The following is a 25,659-nucleotide window of genomic DNA, read 5'->3' on the forward strand; positions in this document are numbered from 1 at the left end:
AGTCAGAGAGAAAGCCTAAGAGGAAAGTCCGAGATGAACGTCTCAGAAGAAAGTATAAGCTGAAAGTCTGAGATCACAATTTAAAATGTAAGTCTAAGATGAAAGTCTGAGGTGAAAGTCTGAGATGAAAGTCTTAGATGATAGTCTGAGAAGAAAGCCTAAGAAGAAAGTTTGAGATGAAAGTCTGAGGAGAGAGACGCCAAGGACGAACTGAAGAGCATCAACCTTCCAAGTTGAAGGCCGAGGTCTTGGTCGAACCCATCTCGCAGAGAAGGCTACGTATATACCCGGGCGCTGCTTTATTGATTTTTAAACAATTCGAGCTCGTACAATCACGCGCGTATATAGAAATGGAGGCCTTTCAACGAACAAACAAACAAATCAACGCATGTAAAAACATCGAGAAATTTAACGTTATCCCGCACACTCACACACACAAAGATGGAGGACTTTAAACAAATGAACGTAGACACAAAGGAGAATAAATATTTTCAAGAGGAAATAACAACTGTACATTTAAACTTTTAAAAAAAATCATAAGTTAAAGACGAAAATATTTCATTACTCTTCCTATTTTTGGTTTTTAATTCCCCATATATCCATAAATATACATAGACATACATACTTACATACAGTATAAAACCCTGAACTATAACTGACTCATTAAAACCCGTAGAACACATACTACTAAAACACTGGGAAATACTGCGAACGTATAGTATACACACACACATACACACACACACACACACACACACACACACATATATTTATATATATATATATATATATATATATATATATATATATATATATAATATAAACAGCTTAAAAAAAACATTTTAATTAACGCAAAGCAGACGGACGAGCATTACAGCTCAATATTATTGATATATAAGAAATTATCTTAATAATAAAACCTTTCACACACAAACACACAGACTTAAGAAGACAGAGAGAGAGAGAGAGAGAGAGAGAGAGAGAGAGAGAGAGAGAGAGAGAGAGAGAGAGAGAGAGTGTCAATGCTATTCATATATATTTTTTTTTAATAATAAAACTTTCACAAACACACAAACATATAGGCTTTAGAAGAGAATAGAGAGAGAGAGAGGAGAGAGCGGAGAAGAGAGAGAGATAGAGAGAGAGAGAGCGACAGAGGAGAGAGAGGCCTTCCCTCCCCCCTTATTTCAACCTTCATCCACATGGCGTAGCATGACATGACGTACACAGACCTAACCGACGCAAGAACAATAGTAAAGACTGCAGCAAAATCATGACTGCTTGCATGAAACAGGGCAATTAGTATGCATGCATTTCACGCAAACGTAAAAACATGGTTTCCGGGCGTGCAAACATCTTTCATTGCATTATCTGAGGTTGCACGACGAGGAGTCGTACCTTGCGTATTTGGGTAATGCGCAATTGAAAATTATTTTCTAATAATATATCGAGTGAATAATGTTTATATATATATCTAAGATATATATATATATATATAATATATATATATACTATATATATATATATATATATATATTTTGTTCCCCAAATAAAATTTTAAAACGCAAATAAAGAGATGCTTTCAAAAATAATAAATAAAATTAAAACCTTATACTTTCTATAATTACAATCTTATCAATCGTCTGTTGTGGTATTTTAAAACACAAATAAAGAAATACTTTCAAAAATAATGAATAAAATTAAAACATACTTTCTATAATAATTATCATCTTATCAATAGTCTGCTGTGGTATTCATCTGCAACATTTACTACCATTCTCTCAGCAATGCTCTCATCCAGGCGGAGAGAGAGAGAGAGAGAGAGAGAGAGAGAGAGAGAGAGAGAGAGAGAGAGAGAGAGATTCCTAAATTAGCCCAGACGAGGATCCCGCTAAAGGGGAAGAACCTTCCAGCAGAATCCAGAGCTCATGGGAAAGGCTGGAAGGTGCGTCCAGTCCACATGGATATGTAACATATAATAAACTTGATAGTTACTGGATTGTTTGAAGTCGTCCTAAACATGTATGTCTATGACGAATTGAAAAGTACATTATTAGGATATAGGTCTTTATAATAACAGTAATAACAAGATGTTATTGTGTTTCGAAGTTTCTACCGCCCTCAGTTGTCTTAATTACACAATGATATTCGATGGCAAATTTTCGTTATTTAATTTTTAAAATTTTATTTTACAAAAAATAAAAGCGAATCATTATTTTTAGCGGTGGATTATTTATAAACAGCTAAGTTATTTAATCAACAATAATCTTCGTATGTATCAAATTTAACCTCAACAGCACCAGGCTTTTACTGATAGAGAAATGGAATTAAAATTAGAGTCAATATGACGCTGATTTCGATAAACTTGCTTAACCTAGCTAAGTTACTTGATTAATTTTGACGGAACAAAGGTGCCATTGATTGATTGCCCCTTTAGTCAAACATATATATTTATAGTATATATATATGTATATATATATATATATATATATATATATATATATATATAAATATATATATATAAGTATATATATATATAAGTATATATAATCTATATATATATATATATATATATATATATATATATATATATCAATGTCTCATACAGGCATTCAACTCAGCACGGACAAAGCAGAAATAAAAACTATACGTTTTAAACAAAAAATAAACCTTAGCACAAAATAAACCGAACTAAAAAAAAAAAAAAAAAAAAAAAAAAAGAGACTACCTGACGTAAACGGTATCTAAGAGAAAAGGGTATTGTCGAGCAAATGACCTTCTGGGCATGACCTCTCTCTCTCTCTCTCTCTCTCTCTCTCTATTTTTGTCTACAAGCAACGTTTAGAATTCTTACGGTGAGTTTTCAACCGGCTCAATTATGTTCCTTCCTTCCTTCTTCTCTCTCTCTCTCTCTCTCTCTCTCTCTCTCTCTCTCTCTCTCTCGTAGAGGTCATTATTTGAAAGAGTCTCCACCGGGGTACGCAGTGCTTTGTCGTGCTATGTGACGCTGTAACGTACAGATATTCCATTGTTCGCGAGAGATACGATCGAAAAACGGGTATGGTCAGTTGAACCTTGTATTTGTCCTTTTTCTTATCTATTTATTTTTAGTTTTATTTTCTATTTCTTTCTTTTACTTTCTCTTCTCGAGAAGATGCTCTTAGAGAGCACGACTGCAGAGGGTTGAAAGAATAAAAAGATCGAGTTAAAAAGGCAGGTTAAAAAGATCGAGTTAAAAAGACAGGTTAAAATGATCGAGTTAAAAAGGCAGGTTAAACAGATCGAGTTAAAGAGGCAGGTTAAAAAGATCGAGTTAAAAAGGCAGGTTAAAAAGATCGAGTTAAAAAGGCAGGAGTTCAAAAGGCAGGTTAAAAAGATCGAGTTAAAAAGGCAAGTTTCTCTGGTATTGCACGGCTTTAAAAATACACCGGCTCTTGCTCGTAGAGCAGCAGCCCGTAGCGGCGCTAGACTTTGAGTGTTTTCTCGTCGTTCTCCGGTCATGATATTGTGGATTTCCAACCTCAAAACAATTTTTTCATACAAGAGATTTTTCTAAAAACATAACCGGTTATGATATTGTGGATTTTCAGCCTAAAAATAAATTTTTTATATTATAAAAATCTTTTAAAAATATAATCGGTCATGATATTGTGGATTTCCAGCATCAAAATAATTTTTTATATTTAAAAAATTTCTAAAAATATAACTGGCCATGATATTTTGGATTTCCAGCACCAAAATATTTCTTTTTATATTAAAAAATCTTCTACAAATATAACCGGTCATGATATTGTGAATTTCCAGCCTCAAAATATTTTGTAATATTAAAATTTTTTCTAAAAATTTAACCTGTCATGATATTTTGGATTTCCATCCTCAAAATAATTATAAATAAAAAATAAAAACTTCTAAAAATATAACTGGTTACGGCATTGTGAATTTCCATCCCCAAAATAATTTTTTATATTAAATTTTTTGTTTAAATTTAACCGTTTACGGTATTGTGGATTTCCATCCTTGTGAATACTTTTATATATTTATCTTTTCAAAATGTAACCAATCAATTAACCTCTCAATGAACTTCCAGCCTCAAAAATAATTAATTTTTATTTTCTAAACCTAATTGGTGACCTGACCTTTTAAATCTTTCTAACAACATATGCACACACTTACACACTGAACCTGAATTCTCAATATCTACCTCAATATCACGTAAAAACAAGGCATGATCCGACCTCCAGCTTACTCAGGATGCGTGCAAGCTTTTCCCTTCATGCATAAGTTGTAAACATTATACTCCTACCTTAACGGAAATTAAAATAAGTTAAACTCTAAGGTCAAATCGAGCCTTATTTCACCAACGAAAATTATAATAGATACGATGTATTTTATTCGAAATCATTGTTCTGTACAGTTTAACGTGCACATTATTCCTTTTTTGACATTTACATTCTCATAAATAACTCATGAAATATCCTACCCTATTAACATGTTCACATTATCCCTTTTTTGACATTTACATTTTCATAAACAAATCCTAAAACATCCTATCATAAAATTCTTGTATCTTTAACTCAACGAAAAACACCTTTTTCAGACCTTTTTAGGCATTTTCTTAGACTTTTCCTAAACCCTTAACAACAACAACAACAATAACAACAAAATAGATTGTAGGCTTACTCCCAGAGTAAGCGAAAACAAGCGACATGCCATACTGATTTCGTATGCAAACGTGATCTATCAATAACTTTGAACAAATAAAAAAAAAATAGATGTTGAGATAAAATGTCATTTGTATGCAAGAGACTTCTTAAGAATTCATGTAAGGCCGGATCATATTTATGGACGAAAGAAATTGGATTTATTCCAGAGAGAGAGAGAGAGGAGAGAGAGAGAGAGAGAGAGAGAGAGGAAATATTAAAGATTAAGCTTGGAGTAGACAAATAAGTTAGGACATAATATGCTTCATATTGCCTTAATATTTTGAATAAAGGAGCGAGGTTACTGTTCCGCGTATCTCTCTCTCTCTCTCTCTCTCTCTCTCTCTCTCTCTCTCTCTCTCTCTCTCACTCTCTCTCTCTTCTACCCATATATATATATATAATATACATATATATATATATATATATATATATATACCCATATATATATATATATATATATATATATATATACCCTATATATATATATATATATATAATACTATAATATATATCATATATATATATATATAAAATAGTAAAAGGAGCCCATAAAAACGCCAAAATATAGATAGAGAATAAAATAGAACTTCGTTTTCATGGGCTCCTTTTATTAGATGGAATTCTGTTGTAACAGTCATTTTATATATATATATATATATATATATATATATATATATATATATATATATATATATATATATATATAAACACATCAATAAAAAGCCGAACAAAGTTCTCAATACTTTCAACTAACAGCTCCACCAAAATCTTTCACACATGTCAGTCCAGCAGCTGCGCTATCTTTAGGACAGCTGATAACGTTCAAGGGTTCACGCTATCGCAAAGCACAATACTACAATACGCCGACGAAAATGACTGATACAAAAGGAGGGTGAATGTCAAGTACAACTTGGGAAAAAGCGTAAGAGCCGAGTCGGTCCAGGTTTTACGATCTTCTAATGTAAACATTGAACGATAAAAGCCACCTCGTAGTTTTAGATCAGGACACAACACACACACATATGGCAAGTAATGATTCTTGTTTTTACGTAAAACCCCAAGGCATTCGGTTCGTAAAACAAGCAATTCTATAAATGGAAAACAAATAGCCTGTTTGCAAGATTTAAACGACTATGTCCGATGACACACGTAACTTATAACACTGCAATTCGTTTGTATTCACTTATAAAAATGACAAATGTCCACGAATATTATAGCACTGTAATTCATTTTTTAATATTAAAAATGACAAATGTCCAGGAATCTTAGAGCACTGGGATCACCCTTTTTTTCATTTATAAAAATGACAAAAGTCCATGAATCTTGAAGCACAACGATTCATTTGTTTATGGAATCTTATAGCACTGCAATTCCTTAATATTTTCAAAAATCGACAAAAGTAAGGAATCTTATGGCACTGCAATCCATCAGTTTTTGTATTTAAAAACGACATACGTCCACGACTCGACGTCGAGCATTCCGGCGAGTCGAAGGTTTACTACAGATTACTCGACCCCCTCGCGTGAGTTTCTCTCTCACCACCGTGACTAGCGGTCCTTCCTCGACCGCGTATTGATATCAACTGCTGCTGCTACTGCAGTGTATCGTCTCCGTCTGTCTGTCTGTCTGTCTGTCTGCCTGGGCCTGGGGGCGTTCCTGAAACCTCGTCCTCCCCTCCTCCGAAGGGCCACGGATCTGCCCACACCTGGGGGGCCACCCTCTTACCCTCTCTCATACTCACGCGGAATGACGTGAGGGCGGCGATATACCCGCGCGCCCGCCGCGTGTCTCTGGCGTATGTTCGTGACGAAGTGGATCTACGGTTAAGCGGGGTGTTGTTTAATGTTCCTGAAGACACGGGGGGGGGGTAGGGGGTGGGGGGGTGTGTGTGGAAGTCTCCGAGAGAGAGAGAGAGAGAGAGAGAGAGAGAGAGAGAGAGAGAGAAGAGAGATATATACTCTTTATTTCCGGTTAATTTAAGAAGAATAGACTTACTCGAAATGAAATAGCTACAGAGGGAAATTAGACCGTCTAAATCATTTATCTTACTTTAGACAAACCATTTCCTATTAAAAGAAAAAAAGGCTCCGGATAAAATTTAAACCTTGATTGTGATCATAGTCATTAGTGTACATAAAACAATACTTCCACCATAGCCTCTTTTAGTCATTCCATAAACCTTGAAAAATAAAAATTATAGCACCAGCAGCACGTCTTACCCCGTTGCTAGATCTAGGTAATCTTCCCTTGCTAGATCTTGATAAATCTTCCCATGCTAGATTTAGATCAATTTTCCCTTACTAGATCTAGATAAATCTTCCCTTGCTAGATCTTGATAAATCTTCCCTTGCTAGATCTTGATAAATCTTCCCTTGCTAGATCTTGATAAATCTTCCCTTACTAGAGCTAGATAAATCTTCCCTTGCTAGATCTTGATAAATCTTCCCTTGCTAGATCTTGATAAATCTTCCCTTGCTAGATCTTGATAAATCTTCCTTTACTAGAGCTAGATAAATCTTCCCTTGCTAGATCTTGATAAATCTTCCCTTGCTAGATCTAGATAAATCTTCCCTTACTAGATCTTGATAAATCTTCCTTGCTAGATCTGTATAATCTTCCCTTACTAGAGCTAGATAAATCTTCCCTTACTAGATCTTGATAAATATTCCCTTACTAGATCTTGATAAATCTCCCTTTACTAGAGCTAGATAAATCTTCCCTTGCTAGATCTAGATAAATCTTCCCTTGCTAGATCTTGATAAATCTTCCCTTGCTAGATCTAGATAAATCTTCCCCTTGCCTAGATCTAGATCTCCCTTCCCTTGCTTAGATCTAGATAAATTTTCTTCCCCTTGCTAGATCTAATAAATCTTCTTCCCTTGCTAGATCTAGATAAATCTTCCCCTTGCCTAGATCTTGGAATAAATCTTCCCTTGCATGATCTAGATAAATTTTTCCCATGCTTATAAATCTTAAAAATTCTTCCCTTGCTAGATCTAGATAAATCTTCCCTTGCTATATCTGATCCCAATGCCAGGATTCTTGATTAAATCTCCTGATAGATCTGATCTTCCCTTGCTAGATCTTGATAAATCTTCCCTTGCTAGATCTAGATAAATCTTCCCTTGCTAGATCTTGATAAATCTTCCCATGCTAGATCTAGATAAATCTTCCCTTGCTAGATCTAGATAAATCTTCCCTTGCTAGATCTAGATAAATCTTCCCTTGGTAGAGCTAGATAAATCTTCCCTTGGTAGATCTTGATAAATCTTCCCTTGCTAGATCTTGATAAATCTTCCCTTGCTAGATCTTGATAAATCCTCCCATGCTAGATCTAGATAAATCTTCCCTTGCTAAATCTTGATAAATCTTCCCTTGCTAGATCTAGCTAAATCTTCCCTTGCTAGATCTTGATAAATCTTCCCTTACTAGATCTTGATAAATCTCCCATGCTAGATCTAGATAAATCTTCCCTTGCTAGATGTTTGAATAAATCTTTCCCATGTCCTTAGATCTAGATAAATCTTCCCTTACTAGATCTAGATAAATCTTCCCTTGCTAGATCTTGATAAATCTTCCCTTGCTAGATCTTGATAAATCTTCCCTTGCTAGATCTTGATAAATCTTCCCTTACTAGAGCTAGATAAATCTTCCCTTGCTAGATCTTGATAAATCTTCCCTTGCTAGATCTTGATAAATCTTCCCTTGCTAGATCTTGATAAATCTTCCCTTTACTAGATCTTGATAAATCTTCCCTTGCTAGATCTTTTGATAAAATCTTTCCCCTTGCTAGAGCTAGATAAATCTTCTCTTACTGATCTTGATAAATATTCCCTTACAAGATCTTGATAAATCTCCCTTTACTAGAGCTAGATAAATCTTCCCTTGCTAGATCTAGATAAATCTTCCCTTGCTAGATCTAGATAAATCTTCCCTTGCTAGATCTTGATAAATCTTCCCTTGCTAGATCTAGATAAATCTTCCCTTGCCAGATCTAGATAAATCTTCCCTTGCTTGATCTAGATAAATTTTCCCATGCTAGATCTAGATAAATCTTCCCTTGCTAGATCTAGATAAATCTTCCCCTGCTAGATCTTAATAAATCATCCCATGCCAGATCTTGATAAATCTTCCCATGATAGATCTAGATAAATCTTCCCTTGCTAGATCTTGATAAATCTTCCCTTGCCTAGATCTAGATAAATATTCCCTTGTCTAGATATAAAGGATAAAATCTTCCCCTTGCTAGAGCTTAGATAATCTTGCCCTGCTAGATTCTAGATAAATCTTCCCTTGCTAAAGATCTTTATAAATCTTCCCTTGGGCTAGATCTTGATAAAATCTTCCCCTGCTGAGGATTCCTTAATAAATCTTCCCATGCTAGATCTTGAATAAATTTCCCTTCCATCTAGAGCTAGAATAAATCTTCCCATGTCAGATCTAATCAATCTTTCCCAAATGCTTGATCTTGAAATAAATCTTCCCTTGCAGTCTTGAATAAAATCTTCCCCTGCTAGATCTTGAATAAATCTTCCCACTGCTAGATCTTGATCAAATCTTCCCATGATAGATTTAGATAATCTTCCCTTGCGAGAGCGAGATAAAATCTTCCTTGCTAGATCTATATAAATCTTCCGCATGCTAGATCTAGATAAACTCTTCCCATGCTATAGATCTGATAAATCTTCCCCTGCTAGATCTGATAAATCTCCCCTGCTAGATCTTAATAAATCTTCCACATGCTAATCTTGATAATTTTCCCCCTGCTAGATCTTTATAAATCTTCATGCTAGATTTTAATAATCTTCCCATGCTGATCTTGAGGAAATCTTCCCCTGCTAGATCTTGATAAATCTCCCAGCTATATCTTGATAATCTTCCTTTTCTAGATCTGATAATCTTCCCTGCTAGATCTTGTATCTTCCCTGCTAGATCTTGATGAAATCTTTTCCCTTGCTAATCTTGATAAATCTTCCCTTGCTAGATCTAGATAAATCTCCCTTGCTAATCGTGATAAATCTTTTTTTCCCTTTCCCCCCCCCCCCCCCCCCCCCTTTTGGCCTTTTTTAGATCTTGATAATCTTCCTTTCCATAAAAAGTCTGATAACTCCTCCCTTGCTAGGATCTAGATATAGATCTTCCCTTCTAGATCTAATAAATCTTCGGCCTGTGGCTAGAAAATCTTCCCTTGCTAGCTCTAGATAAATCTTACCCGCTTCAGGATCTTATTCATCCTCCATGCCAGATCTTTGATAAATGTTCCCAAATGCATAGATCTAGATAAATCTTCCCTGCTAGATCTTGATAAATCTTCCCTTGCTAGATCTAGATAATCTTCCCTGATAGATCTTGATGAAATCTCCATGCTAGATCTAGATAAATCTTCCTTGCTAGAATCTAGATCATCTTCCCTTGCTAGATCTAGATAAATCTTCCTTGGTAGAGCTAGAAAAATCTTCCCTTGCTAGATCTTGATAAATCTTCCATTTGCTAGATCTTGATAATCCGTCCCATGCTAGATCTAGGATGAATCTTCCCTTGCTAAATTCTGATAAATCTGCCTTTGCTAGATCTAGCTAAATCTTCCCTTTGCTGATCTTTGATAAATCTTCCCCTTACTAGATCTTGATAAAATCTGCCTATGCTAGATCTAGATAAATCTTCCCTTGCTAGATCTTGGATAAATCTTCCCATGCTAGATCTAGATAAATCTTCCCTTGCTAGATCTAGATAAATCTTCCCTTGCTAAATCTTGATAAATCTTCCCTTGCTAGATCTAGCTAAATCTTCCCTTGCTAGATCTTGATAAATCTTCCCTTGCTAGATCTTGATAAATCTTCCCTTGCTAGATCTAGATAAATCTTCCCTTGCTAGATGTTGATAAATCTTCCCATGCTAGATCTAGATAAATCTTCACTTGCTAGATCTAGATAAATCTTCACTTGCTAGATCTAGATAAATCTTCCCTTGCTAGATCTAGATAAATCTTCCCTTGCTAGATGTTGATAAATCTTCCCATGCTAGATCTAGATAAATCTTCCCATGCTAGATCTAGATAAATTACTTCCCTTTGATAGATCTAGAATAAAATCTGCCCTTGCTAGATGTTGATAAATCTTCCCCATGCTAGATCTAGATAAATCTTCCCTGTAGATCTAGATAAATCTTTCCCTGGCTAGATCTTGTAAATTTCCTTGCTAGATCTTGATAAATCTTCCCCTGCTAGATCTAGATAAATCTTCCCTTCCTTGATCTAGATAAATCTTCCCTTGCTAGATCTAGATAAATCTTCCCTTGCTAGATCTTGATAATTCTTCCCTTGCTAGATCTTGATAAATCTTCCATTTCTAGATCTGATAACTCTTTCTCACGGCTAGATCTAGATAAATTTTCCCTTTCTTGATCAGATAAATCTTCCCAGTAGATCGAGAAAAGAATTCTAGATAAATTTCCCATGCTAGATCTAGATAAATCTTCTCTTGCTAGATTTAGATAAATCTTCCCTTGCTAGATCTTGATAAATCTTCCCATGCTAGATCTAGATAAATCTTCCCTTGCTAGATCTAGATAAATCTTCCCTTTCTTGATCTAGATAAATCTTCCCATGCTAGATCTAGATAAAGATCTAGATAAATCTTCCCATGCTAGATCTAGATAAATCTTCCCTTGCTAGATCTAGATAAATCTTCCCTTGCTAGATCTAGATAAATCTTCCCTTGCTAGAGCTAGATAAATCTTCCCTTGCTAGATCTTGATAAATCTTCCCTTGCTAGATCTTGATAAATCTTCCCATGCCAGATCCTGATAAATCTTCCCTTGCTAGATCTGGATAAATCTTCCCTTGCTAGATCTAGATAAATCTTCCCATGCTAGATCTAGCTAAATCTCCCCTTGCTAGATCTTGATAAATCTTCACTTGCTATAAATCTTCCCATTCTAGATCTAGATAAATCTTCCCATGCTAGATCTAGATAATACAAACATAAAACAAATTCTTCTTGCATCTTAATAATTTAATTCCATTTTTATCGATTTATTTATCAATCTATGAATTTATTTTTCCTGACATCTCTTCTCTCTGTATTTCCGTTTACCTTCTGGTACTCCTTTCAAACGACCACCGTATGCTTTGGAAGCTTGAACTTTAATAATTGCCCCCGAATAATAATAATAATAATAATAATAATAATAATAATAATAATAATAATAATAATAATAATAATAATAATGGAAAAGTAAATCCACAATAACAACAAAATCAGACATATTATTGTGGATTTAATTTTCCATTTTATTTTATTAACTCATGTGATTATGAGGTTTCTTTGAATAATAATAATAATAATAATAATAATAATAATAATAATAATAATAATAATAATAATAAAATAATAATAATAATAATAGGAACACTAGGCACGATCCCAAGATCCCTGAAAAAGAATCTGGAAAAGCTAGAGGCTGAAGTAGCTCCAGGACTCATGCAGAAGAGTGTGATCCTAGAAACGGAGCACATAGTAAGAAGAGTGATGGACTCCTAAGGAGGCAGGATGCAACCCGGAACCCCACACTATAAATACCACCCAGTCGAATTAGAGAGGACTGTGATAGACAAAAAATAACAATGATAATAATAATTAATAATAATAATAAACGTAGAGGAAAGTCAAGAGAGCTAGCTCGATTTCTCTACCGGTCAAACCTCAAAAAACTACATGACAACTATATATGACTAAGCGGTAACACGTCGCGTGTTCGTGCAAGAAGGTCGATCGCTATTTTCCCTCCTGAAGCCGAAAACAATGATGATTCAGCATTCGACCTGAGATCGATGCATCGACCGGTGCTTTTCATGAAAGGAATATACCTCTCTCGAATATCAACAAGCCTTCGACGGGTGCGTATCGATCTGGAATAAAGTACACATTCTTCGGCAGTTTGCATCGCATTTATCAGCAGAGAGTTACAAGGATTAGGATGTCTCAAAGACTTTTTTTTTTGTACATCCGAGGAGACATATCGTGTGTTCATTTATCTCTAGTAGCAGCTTTTAATGTTTATTCAGTGTCCTCCTAATGATTCTAGTTTACTTTTAAACCCTTCCGCGCTGTTGCTGTTTACAACTTCTGGTGGCAGTTTAGAGAGAGAGAGAGAGAGAGAGAGAGAGAGAGAGAGAGAGAGAGAGAGAGAGAGAGAGAGAGAGAGAGATGGGAGTGGAATTGTCGATAAATGTCGGAACTTTACCAAGCAATAAAGAGGAAGAATGCAATAGCCACGAACTAAGACAACTAAAATTCCCCATCAATACGGAATGATGATTGATTGATTCATGGCTACCAAAACTGGCGTCGCAATATCTAAGTCACTCATATTACGGAAATGATTTTCATGAAATTATCAAAAAATGTAAATGAACAAAAAAGAATTTCTATTATAATTCTCAAATTGTCAAAGATATAAAGAAACGCAAACGATTATGTGTTGGTCTACAAATCAGGCTGAAGGTATATTTAATGAGCGTCTTGATTGAATCAGTTATCTTGGCGCCGCAATGTTTAATGAATAAATGATAAAAGTCATACTTGATTAAGGCTGTTCTCTACGGGAATAGCACCCATAGCGCACCTCGCGTGGTGCACTGTAAGCATTACAGTGCACACTTATTACGTCTATTCCTCCTCTCTTTCTTCACGATCTTACTGTCCAACATCTCTAACTATTATTTCTTAGTGGAGGGTTTCTTCCTGTCAATTTTGAGATCGTTTTAATTCACCTCCTTGATTTTCTGGATCTCTTCTTACCTTACTATTCAACCTTGGTGGGGGGGGGGGGGGGGGGGGGGGGGGGGGGGGGGGGGGGGGGGGGGGGGGGGGGTGTCTCCCAGTTCATCTTGCTGTTCAACCTCTCTAACTCCATCTTTTCAACGCCTTGAGCTCTGTATGTCAAAAAAAAAAAAAAAAAAAAAAAAAAAAAAAAAAAAAAAAAAAAAAAAGCCATTCAGCCCCCACTAAATGAACTTCCTGTCGTCAACCAAGCCACCAACGGGGCTTCAATACCTCCACAACAAAACCCCATTATACTCCAAATATACACCAAATACACTCCGTTGTTTTCGTGAGAGTTAAAAATACCTTCGCAGCGCCATCACGCGGCTGCAGTCGAAACTATTTTTGGCTGATTAATTGACGGTAATGGAAAATAGTGATATCGCATCACGAACGGGGTAGGAAATTCAATTTTGTTGTGACTGGCGACGCAGAAACAGGTTGGGGGGGCGGGGGGGGGGGGGGGGGGGGGGCGGAAAATTGAGAATCACTTTCGGCGTGCGGTTGTGCTTTATATTGGGTTTTGTATACGAGTTCTCGCTTCGGAGTGGACATTATAAAGAGAGAAATCACCTGTTCTACGTTTCTCTCTCTCTCTCTCTCTCTCTCTCTCTCTCTCTCTCTCTCTCTCTCTCTCTCTGTATATGTGTGAAGTTAGAGCAATTCATACATTTTTCATAAAATGTAATGAATATTCACACAATGTATCTAACTTGCCCCTAACAAAGATAGACTGATTTAATCTCAAAATTAAAGTGACAACATATCTTACTAAAGTATATGGATGTATTTATTGAAAGAACATAAACTATATATTACAGTAAATATACATGTATATATATACATATATATATAAGTATATATATATATATATATATATATATATATATATATATATACATTATATATACTTTTCTCTAAAAGAAATAAAATTTCCATAATTTCATTACAGTCTAAATACATAAACGAACAATTTCTTGAATGAACCTTTCCGCATTATGTATAAAAGTATGAATGAAATAACAGATGTATACATATAAATTTCCTGATCAACGTATTAATGAAATAACAGGAATAAAAACAATTAATTTCCCGCTCGACGCTTAAATAATGAAAAAAAAAAAAAAAAAACATTTTCCTGACTAACGTATGAGTGGGGTAACAGAAAAAAATGATTCATTTCTTGATCAACGTATGATTTAAAAAAAATTAATTTCCTGATTCAAGTATGATTTTTAAAAAAAGAAGTAATTTCCTGATCCACGTATGATTTTTAAAAAATAATTTCCTGATCCACGTATGTTTTTAAAAAATCAATGAATTTCCTGATTCACATATGATTATAAAATAATGAATTTCTTGATCCAAGTAGCATTAAAAATACAAATTTACTGATCCACGATTGATTTTAAAAAATAATTAATTTCCTGATCCACGCATGATTAAAAAAAATAATTAATTTCCTGGTCCACGTAAGATTAAAAAGAAATTAAATTCCTGATTCACGTAAGCTTAAAAAATAATTAATTTCCTGACCCACGTATGATTTAAAAAATAATCAATTTCATGATCCACATATAATTTTTAAAATATTATTAATTTCCTGATCTATATATGATTAAGAAAAATAATTAATTTCATGATCCACGTATGATTTTTAAAAAAATATTAAATTCTAATCATAGTATGATTTCAAAAATAATTAATTTCCTTATCCACGTATGATTTTAAAAATAATTAATTTTCTGATCCAAGTATGATTTTAAAAATTATTAAATTCCTGATCCAAGTATGATTTTAAAAAATAATCAATTTCCTGATCCACGTACTATTGTAGAAATTAATTAATTTCCTGGTCCAGGTATGATTTAAAAAATTATTAATTTCCTGATCCACGTATTATTAAAAAAATTATTAATTTTCTGGTCGACGTATGGTTTTTAAAAAAGAATTAATTTCCTGATCCATGTAGTACAAAAAATAATCTATTTCCTGATCCAAGTATGATTTAAAAAATAAAATTAATTTCCAGATCCACGTATGATTAAAAAAAGAATTCATTTCCCGATCCACGTATGATTAAAAAATTATTAAATTCATGATCCACGTATAATTAAAAAAAGAATTCATTTCCTGATCTACGTATGATTAAAAAAATAATAACTTTCATGGTCCACGTATGCTTAAAAAATTATTAATTTCCTGTTCCACGTATGATTAAAAAATTAATCACTTTCCTGGTCCACGTATGCTTAAAAAATTATTAATTTCCTGTTCCAAGTACGATTTTAAAAATAATTAATTTCCATATCCACATATGATCAAAAAATAATTTTCTGATCCACGTATGATTAAAAAATTAATTAATTTCCTGATCCACGCATGATTTAAAAAAGAAATAATTTCCTGATCTACGTATGATTAAAAAAATGAGTTTCCTGGTCCACGTATGATTAACAAAAATAAAAACACAAACTGATATGTTCCAGGAGTTGCTCCTGCGCTAAAGAACGATCATAACACAGTCCAAACAATGACTGAGGGGAGGAGACAGCCAGAGAACTTTCCGATTAAAAAAAAGGGGGGGGGGCCCGAAGGAGGGGGTTAGGGACTTCCGACAATGACACAAAAACCCGTTGATAACACTTATCTAACTACCAACCCTCAATACATCCCTCGGCAATGTGCTTTAGAGTGACACGACTCCCTCTAACGACAATTCTCTCAGTTGACTCATTATCTCAATTATCTTATTTGTATTTGTTTCCCGTCGTCCGCTTTTGTCGTCTTCGATAATTATCTCTTCCACTTTTCATCTGCTTAATCTCTCTCCTCTCTCTCTCTCTCTCTTTATAAATTATATATATATATTATTATAATATATATATAATATATATATATATATATATATATATATTATAATATATAATACAAATATTATAAGTAGTGAGACAGCAGACACTTCTTAAGGCTCTTAAGTAACGCGACCTTTAAGTGCGAACTTGACACAATCCCTCACGTGACCTTACTTTGAAACTTTTAATTTAAGTAAGGAACAATGGTACTTTAAAAAACGAAACTTCGCCTGGCTGGAACGAAGCGTTAAATGACGTCACTATAACATCCAATACTACTATTACTTTAATTACTGTTAGCACGAATTACAGTATTATAATAATAATAATAATAATAATAAAATAATAATAATAATAATAATAATAATAATAATAATAATAATAATAATAAATAATAATAAATAAAGATGAAACATAATGAATAAAAAGAATTTTTAAGTAATTTATAAAATTTTAAAATAATACTCATTGATTTTCAGGAATGCTGAGCTATAACACAAAAAGTATTAAAAGGAATTATAGCTGCTACAATTATATATATATATATATATATATATATATATATATATATATATATATATATATATTATATATATATATATATATAACTGAATCACTTGCACAAATTTTGTACATTATTAATACAATAATTAACAGAACCTCATTTAAAAAGGATGGTACCTATAATGGAGATTTTAATCTAAAAAATAAATAAATAAATAAATAAAATATAAGATGTCTGTCAGTGCTCATTGGTACCAGGCGATGAGGGCAGAGTCTTTGAAAACTTGTAACCTTTAAAAAAAAAAACTCTGTTAGATATCATCCTGTTTAAATGAGGTTCTGATATATATATATATATATATATATATATATATATATAAATATATATATTTGTATATTCCCGGTAAGCTTTGTAGGAAAAAGCTCTCTTAAATTATCGGTATGTTTGCAGGAAAATTAAGTATAAAATATGCGCATACTCAATGTCCGCTCCGACATCGTTCGATACGATAAAGCCACCCACGGCATTAGTTAAAAAAAAAAATTATTTTAAGCATGTCACTCTTATATAAGCATCGAATCCAACCTCGAACAAAACATCCCTTTCAAAACCATCTGATAAAGAGCCGATTACGATCTCTGTATCTCGCCGTGTGATCTGATAAGCGTCGAGGTATAGATTTAGAAATAGATAACCAACTCAAGAACAAAGGCTGATTGACTTCTGCTGGTGGTGGTGATAGTGGTAGTGGTGTTATTCCTCCACGTAAGACTCACGGGCGTTTTTGATTGGTTCCCAATTCAAAGGAAAGAAAAAAGTAATAATGGCGAGTCTCTCCTGTCGAGATAGTGCTTATCAGGTGGCAGTGTATAAGATTCCACCGTTTTTATTGAGGGGGAGGGGGGTTAAAATGCGGGTATGTTGCGTCAGGTAATTTGCTTTGTAAAATCTTATGGTCGTGAATGCTGTCTTATGGGATATATATCATCTATATTATGTATATATATATATATCTATATATATATATATATATTAATTATATATAATATATATATACCTTAAGCATATATATAATGTATATAATATATATATATAATATATATATAAATATAGATATATATAGAATATAATATATATTATATTATATATATATATATATATATATATATATATCCCATAAGCAGCCCCAGCACGACCATAAGATTTTACAAGCAAATTACCTGACGTAACACCCTACCCTGTTTTACCACCCCCCCCCAAAAAAAAAAAGTGGAATCTTATACACTGCCATTAGATAAGCACTATCTCGACAGGAGAGACGCACCACTATTTCTTTTATCTTCCTTTTGAATTGGGAACCAATCAAAAACGGTTTATCTATTTCTAAATCTATACCTCGACGCTTATCAGATCCCAGGGCGAGATAGAGAGATCGTAATCGGCTCTTTATCAGATGGTTTGGAAAGAGATGATGATGTTGTTTTGTTCGACGCTAAAAGCGGCCGGTGGGATTCGTTGCTTATATAAGAGTGACATGCTTGAAAAAAAAAGGAAAAAAAAATTAAACTAATGTCGTGGGCGGCTTTACCGTGTCGAACGATGTCGGAGCGGTGTATGTGTATATTTGCAGCTTAATGTTCCTGCACACGTACCTATAATTTAAGAGAGAGAGAGAGAGAGAGAGAGAGAGAGAGAGAGAGAATTATCGACAAACTTCCTGCAAAGCTTACCGATAATGTACAGATATGAGACAGAGAGAATTAACGACATTTTTCCTGAAAAGCTTTACCAATAATTTACAAATACGAGAGAGAGAGAGAGAGAGAGAGAGAGAGAGAGAGAGAGAGAGAGAGAGAGAATTAACATTTTTCCTGAAAATTTTTACCAATAATTTGCAAATACGAGAGAGAGAGAGAGAGAGAGAGAGAGAGAGAGAGAGAGAGAGAGAGAGAGGATTATAATAGAATTATCGACAAACTTCCTGCAAAGCTTATCGAAAATTTAAAAATATGAGAGAGAGAGAGAGAGAGAGAGAGAGAGAGAGAGAGAGAGAGAGAGAGAGAGAGAGAGAATTAATGACATTTTTCCTGAAAAGCTTACCGATAAATTACAAATATCGTGTATCTACATTATATGTTGATTAACAACCTGGCCTCACTGTTTGGGAGCGTTCTGCTACACTCAAAATTAAACTGGTGTCAATTAAATTCCGTACATAGTTGTTAGTCGAGGGTTGAAAAGGCCGAAGGTAGGTTAGAAATGGGTATGAGGCCAGCAACCCCATCAAGGCTTAGTCCGTCGCGAACTATTGTAACAACAATGCCAAACTCGTGAAGGACTCGTGGTCTTTTTTAGCGAATTACCTAAACACAAATGAGTCATACATTCGCTAAGGATTTACGATCCTTCTTTGCGAATCATCGTGACGCAAAAGACATAGTAGTCCTTAGCGATTTACTGAAACGCAAATGACGCCGTCCGTCTTCGCGAATTATCGAAACAATAGGCGCATAAATTCGCGAAGGACTCACGGTCCTTCTTCGCGAATTACCAAACAAAAATGGCATAATCCATCCTCGCGAATTATCGAACCATAAATGGCAGGATCCTTCTTCGCGAATTATCGAAACACAAATGGCACATAAATTCGCGAATTACCGAAACACAGGTGACATAATCCATCTTCGCGAATTATCGAACCAAAAATGACAGAATCCTTCTTGGCGAATTATCGAAACGCAAATGACATAATCCATCTTCGCGAATTATCGAAACGCAAATGACGCACAAATTCGCGAAGGACTTTCACAGTCGTTCTCCGCGAATCATCGTCAAAACCACCAATAAAAAAAATCAATAACAATTTCCCAAACGCCTCAGAATCCGTACCAAGTGATTAATTCAGTAGCGCGACTCTAAAACCGCACAGGACGGAAATAGGTGGACACTTATTGCTATAATCATCATAATTATTACAAAAATAGGTCACACTTACATGGCAAGGTAGCTGTAGCCGTGACCTCTGTAGCAGAACAGCATCGACACATTTTGAAAGTAAACTTATAGTTTGGAAGCTTATTTGGACAGTAAATTATACATTAGTTTGAATAGAATTCAATAAAAATCACTAATAAAGATATATCGCGAGGTATTAAATAATCCAAATAATGCTATGCATAATCAAGGATCTAGAAAACTGCTAAATGGGAAAATAGAAATAGCAATAGATAAACTTCGAAAGGAATTAAATAAAATATAGTAAAGAAAGACAGACATAACAATCGACAATAGCATAAAAGGCAATTGGAATCTGTATGACACAAAAGTATAATAATACACAAACAAAGTATTATATTTCCATAAACGGTAAATTTGAGCTAAAAATTTGAAATAACAATAAACAATCTTTTGGAAGGAATTAAATAAAACATAATGAAGAAAGACAGACATTAGAAGCCAATAGCATGAAAAGCAATAAATCTGAATGATGAATTTGTAAAAAGATACACACAATAAAATATTTCCATAAACTATAAATTTGAGAGAAATCGTGAAAGCTAAGTTTAAAAAGCACTTTGTCAAACCAGTTCGTTTACAAAGCAAGAGATTTAAAGCAAAAGAAAGCTTAATAATTCCAGGTTAGCTGGAGATGTAAAACAGTATAAAATCCTTCTTTAAAAAAATTATGGCTAATAAAAGGGGGTTGTTTTTCTTACCTGCTCAGTGTAAAGTGAGTTTTATTACTTAATTACTTAAGTGTTCGTGTTATTAGTTATTACTGAATGTTAGTTTTATTGCTTATTACTTAAAGTTCGTGTTATCACTTATTACTTAACATCCGGTTTATTACTTATTGCTTACTGTTGGTTTTATTCCTTATTACTTAATGTTGGCTTTATTATTTATAAATTACTGTTGGTTTTATCACTTATTACAGTGTCGTTTTATTACTTAAAACTTAATGTTGGCTTTATTACCTATTACCTACTGTTGGCTTTATTCCTTATTATTTAATGTTGGCTCTATTACTTATAAGTTACCGAGTGTCTTATCACTTATTCAGTAATGTTCGTTTTTATAACTTTTTAGTTAAAGTCCGTTTTATTACTTATACCTGAATTTTCATTTTATTACTTATAACTTAATGTTGTTTTTATCACTTATCACTTTATGTTGGTTTTATCACTTATTACTTAATGTTGATTTTATTAGTTAAAGAGAATCCCCAAGAACTCATTTAATTTACTCGTGAAAGAATCATTTGATCATTTACATTAATTTATTGCTTACTTTATTTCTTTAATTTCAAGTCCAGTTAAGTAATTACAACTATAAGCAATACCGAAGGAGTAATTATTTCAACGGGATCCAATAATGAAAGGAAAAGTTTTGAATTCGCAAATGAACGGAAAAGTTGTATTTTATTTATTTATTTATCTATATATTTATTTACTTATTTATTTTGTATTTTGGTTCTTGAAAATCCAATCGTAAAATTTCGGAAAAGCATCAATACAATTTTCTGCGTTCGAAACTGCATGATTCTAATGCATAATTGACTTGAATATAATTCTATCAAAGCATAAAGCGATCTGTTTTCGGTTACATCAAACCCTTACCCATGGTATCACGTAAACGTCACCTTTTGACAGCTAGAACAAGTATATTTGAAAACTAGGCTTGTCTTTCAAAAAAAAAGGCTTAAAACGATTGACTCCAACAAAATATACAAATGCCCCTCCCGTCCTATCTGTATGAGAAGTTGCCAAACTTTTAAGCTTAAAAAAAAGAAAAAGAAAAGCTTAAAACGATTAACTCCAACAAAATATACAAAGTGCCCCTCCCGTCCTATCTGAGAGAAGTTGCCAAACTTTTAAAGCTTAGCTTAAAACGATTAAGTCCAACAAAATATACAGTGTCCCAGCCCATCTGTATCAGAAGTAGCCAAACTTTTAAGCATTTCGCATTTCAGTACCTTTTTGTTATTTGTCATTGTCATCGATACTGTAAACAGCAAAATGTCCAATTCACAAGCAATAAGTGCATAGCAGCATAATAGAGAAGAATTAAGAATGACTAAGATAATCAGACGTGTCAGTAAAATAGTAACATAGATAATACGATGGATAATGGTACCAGGTTCTGTCAATCACTTTTCCTGGACATCTGAACAATTTGTCCCACGATTTCGAATTGGAACTGATGATAATCGTATTCATTGGAATATTAATTTTCACTGATAATTTTTTTTATGGTATTTTTTCTAAAAATAGATGGTAACAGATAAAATTTTCTAATCAACACGAGATATACTTTGATGTCATTGTGATAAAGACGTCAATATATTTAGGTAGCTATAATAAAATGCATATTACATTACAGAAGATTTAAATGCGTTTCATATAAACAAACTGGTACTTTTATCCAACATGAATTCGAAAAAGGTTGTCAAGTAACATCAACCTTGAACTAACAGTGCCAGCGAAGTGGCAAAAAGTAAAAAAACGAATAAATAAATAAATAAATAAATAAGTAAATAAATAGTAATAAACACTAATCGGCTTTTGAAAGCCAAAATCACGGCGGAAGTGCAAAAAAAAAAGTGAAAAATCCACATACTTTTGACAAATCGAAAAATATAAATGCCGTGAATGAGAATGACAAAAAAAAGGAAGTTAAGAAAACACTGACAATAATACTAATATAAAACTGAATAAAAAAAACTGACAGATCTATTTATGGATAAAAGTGGAAGCCAAAAATTGAAAAAAGAAGAATATTTTAAATATTTTAAAAATCCGGAAAATTTTACCGTTTAGGAATTTGAAGGCGATTATTCTTGTCCGGAGAACTGCCGCGGAGAGAGAGAGAGAGAGAGAGAGAGAGAGAGAGAGAGAGAGAGAGAGAGAGAGAGACATTAGGTCAACTATAAGATTGACTGACATTAAAGTCTTCAATGAACAAGAGACAAATGAGAGATGGTTCCACTTTTGATTAACTGAGGATGTGCAGGTGTATGTAAAACAGGGATTCATACACAGGTGTATACAGTCATGTATTCGATATACACATGCTCATACAAGACAGACACAGGTGTACGCATGCTCATACAAGATAGAATCACACACACACACACACTTACATTCCTCTTACAAAAAATATTCTATTAGCGTTTACTGCATTATTTACGCGGACTACCATTTTCTTAACAAAGTTTTGTATTAATACAACTTTTTCTCAAGAATTAATAGCTGGAACAGCTGTAGCTTCAGAATAAATATGATGCAACATACAATAGCAGATTCACATCAACCGTGCATTTGATATCTAGGCCAGTGCCTTACGACGCTCCTGATTGGCTGTTGATAAGCCAACCACAGAGCTGGAAACTCTCAGTCTCTCTCGAGAGTTAACATGGGTAAGATTTATGTTCCACCTCTCCTGAGGGATACTTCTTTCAGGAGAGGTGGAACATGCATCCTGTGCCTATGTGAACACTCTTGAGAGATTGAGAGTTTCCAGTCCTGTGACTGGCTTATCAACAGCCAATCAGGAGCGTCGTTAGGGACTGGCCTAGACATCAAGTGAACGGTTGATACAACTTACTAACAATGTTTTCATTCCATTAAAACTTCAGCCCTCAAAATAAGAAGTAGAGTACTGGAGATAACTGGGATTGTTACCAGAGGTATAGCTGGAACATGTTCAGGAACACTTAACAATATATATATATATATATATATATATATATATATATATATATATATATTATATATATATATATATATATATATATATATATATATATGTATATATATATATATATATATATATATATATATAATATATATATATATATATATATATATATATATATGTATATATATATATATATATATATATATATATATATATATATATATATATATATATATATATATACGGAACATAACACAAATGTTGTTCATAAGCTGAACTTTAAAAACGTATTTGCATATTTCTGAACAATGAACAATTAACCAATTTAAATCCCTTATAAAATATGTAAAATACATTTTATACACGACAGAAATTCATACAAAAGCAATTACTGTTACTGTATACGAAGGCAAAACGTCTACAATCTATAATACATTACAGTCATAATGAAAGAGCCAGAGATATTATGTATCCTGAGCCTTGATCATGATCCACTTACGACATTAAGCAATATCTCCCATTTAAGTATTACTTAAGATGACAGATGAGTCAGTAAGAATTTTTTTCGGCGCGCATGACAATGACTCAGCCAGATCTTCTCCACATGAATGACTCAGCATAAAAATCCTGAGTCACTCGAACATACAATATTCAATATGACTTTAAAAAATACACCCAAGACGAGAAGAATAACGCAGGATTACGAAACATTAATTTTTTTTTATTTATTGCGTAATTCTTCCTTTCGTGTTTTTTATTCCTTTTTCTTAATCTTGTGTTTCGTTTGATGTCTTTTTTTTTTCTCTCTTCTTGAGTTTGTTATTCTTAGCTTCATTGGCCATTGTATCTAACTGAATTGTATTAGTTTCAAATTAATACAGTGCTTTATACAGCTGCTACATACATAAATGTTAATGCTATCTGTTTTTTTTCTGGTACATAATTTTTTCAATGATTGCTTTTATCTGATTCATCACCCCCCCCCCCACCTACCCGCCCCTCGGCGTATTAACAGCAGCCTTACACACGAATATAACCATAATTATACCGCTGTGAATCTTTAAGCTTGTAAAGACGGTGACAACGCAGCTAAAGATATATCTTATAATCATCCTAGGCATGACTGTCGGTCGTAATTATGAAACGCAAGAGAAAAAATTAAAGTCATGAACATTGAGAGAGAGAGAGAGAGAGAGAGAGAGAGAGAGAGAGAGAGAGAGGTAAGTTTTCTCAACAATTTGTTATGGAATATTTTTACTAGTGACTTTCAGAAACTTAACTTTATATAATTTAAAAGAAAAAATACCCTTCTTTAAGCAAACCATTTTATGGAATATTTTAGCTGGCGATTTCCCAAACTAAATTTCATATCAATAAAAAAAAAAAATACTTAGATATGGAACAAAATCCGCAAAGATTTCAATCTTGAGAACAGACAGGTGTTTAGATAATTCAAACCTAGCTGAGAAATAACCCTTCTAAATACACGTTTACTTTTCCCGTTAAAGTCTTGTGTTGCTCTAAAGCAACATTTTGCAACCCACTGTCAACACAGTTTAAAATATTCTAGTGCCTTAAGGCACATTTCCCTTTGCTGATAAAATTCAAGTGTTGCAATATAGCAACATTTTGCAACCCATTGTCAACACAGTTTAAACTATTCTATTGCCTTAAGACTTATTTCTCTTTCCTGCTATAAACCTTGTGTTGCACTATAGCAACATTTTGCAACCCACTGTCAACACAGTTTAAACTATTCTATTGCCTTAAGACTTATTTCTCTTTCCTACTATAAACCTTGTGTTGCACTATAGCAACATTTTGCAACCCACTGTCAACACACAAATATTCAGCCTTATTAATCCTATACGAATGCAGTTCAAGAAGTCTGAAATACAATTCCATTCACAAGAGTGATTGTAATTTCAGTTCCTACGACGTGTGAGGTCATGACCTTAGGTCAATTCCCTGTTAATGGTTGAAATAAAATAATAGTATTGTACAACAGAAAAAAACTACCTTTCTTTAAGCAAATCATTTTAACTTCCTATAATTAAAGAAAAATAAAACTA

General features: G+C 33.4%; 1 protein-coding gene across 4 annotated transcripts in view; it reads right to left on the reverse strand.

The window, feature by feature from the left end:
• LOC135209569 (protein Aster-A-like) overlaps positions 1-25,659 on the reverse strand; it is a 241,158-nt gene that overhangs the window by 78,002 nt on the left and 137,497 nt on the right. The window contains exon 3 of one of the 4 annotated variants that reach the window (XM_064242236.1): positions 22,701-22,739. The exons of 1 other annotated variant lie outside the window; for it this stretch is intronic. In XM_064242236.1, the coding sequence (XP_064098306.1) occupies positions 22,701-22,739 (39 nt within the window). Of the gene's footprint in view, positions 1-6,242; positions 6,274-16,004; positions 16,044-22,700; positions 22,740-25,659 lie in introns of those variants that run through there. 2 more of the 4 variants (XM_064242235.1, XM_064242234.1) reach the window with 2 other exon arrangements.

Source organism: Macrobrachium nipponense, chromosome 38, assembly GCF_015104395.2.
Source record: "Macrobrachium nipponense isolate FS-2020 chromosome 38, ASM1510439v2, whole genome shotgun sequence".
Taxonomy (NCBI): Eukaryota; Metazoa; Arthropoda; class Malacostraca; order Decapoda; family Palaemonidae; genus Macrobrachium; species Macrobrachium nipponense.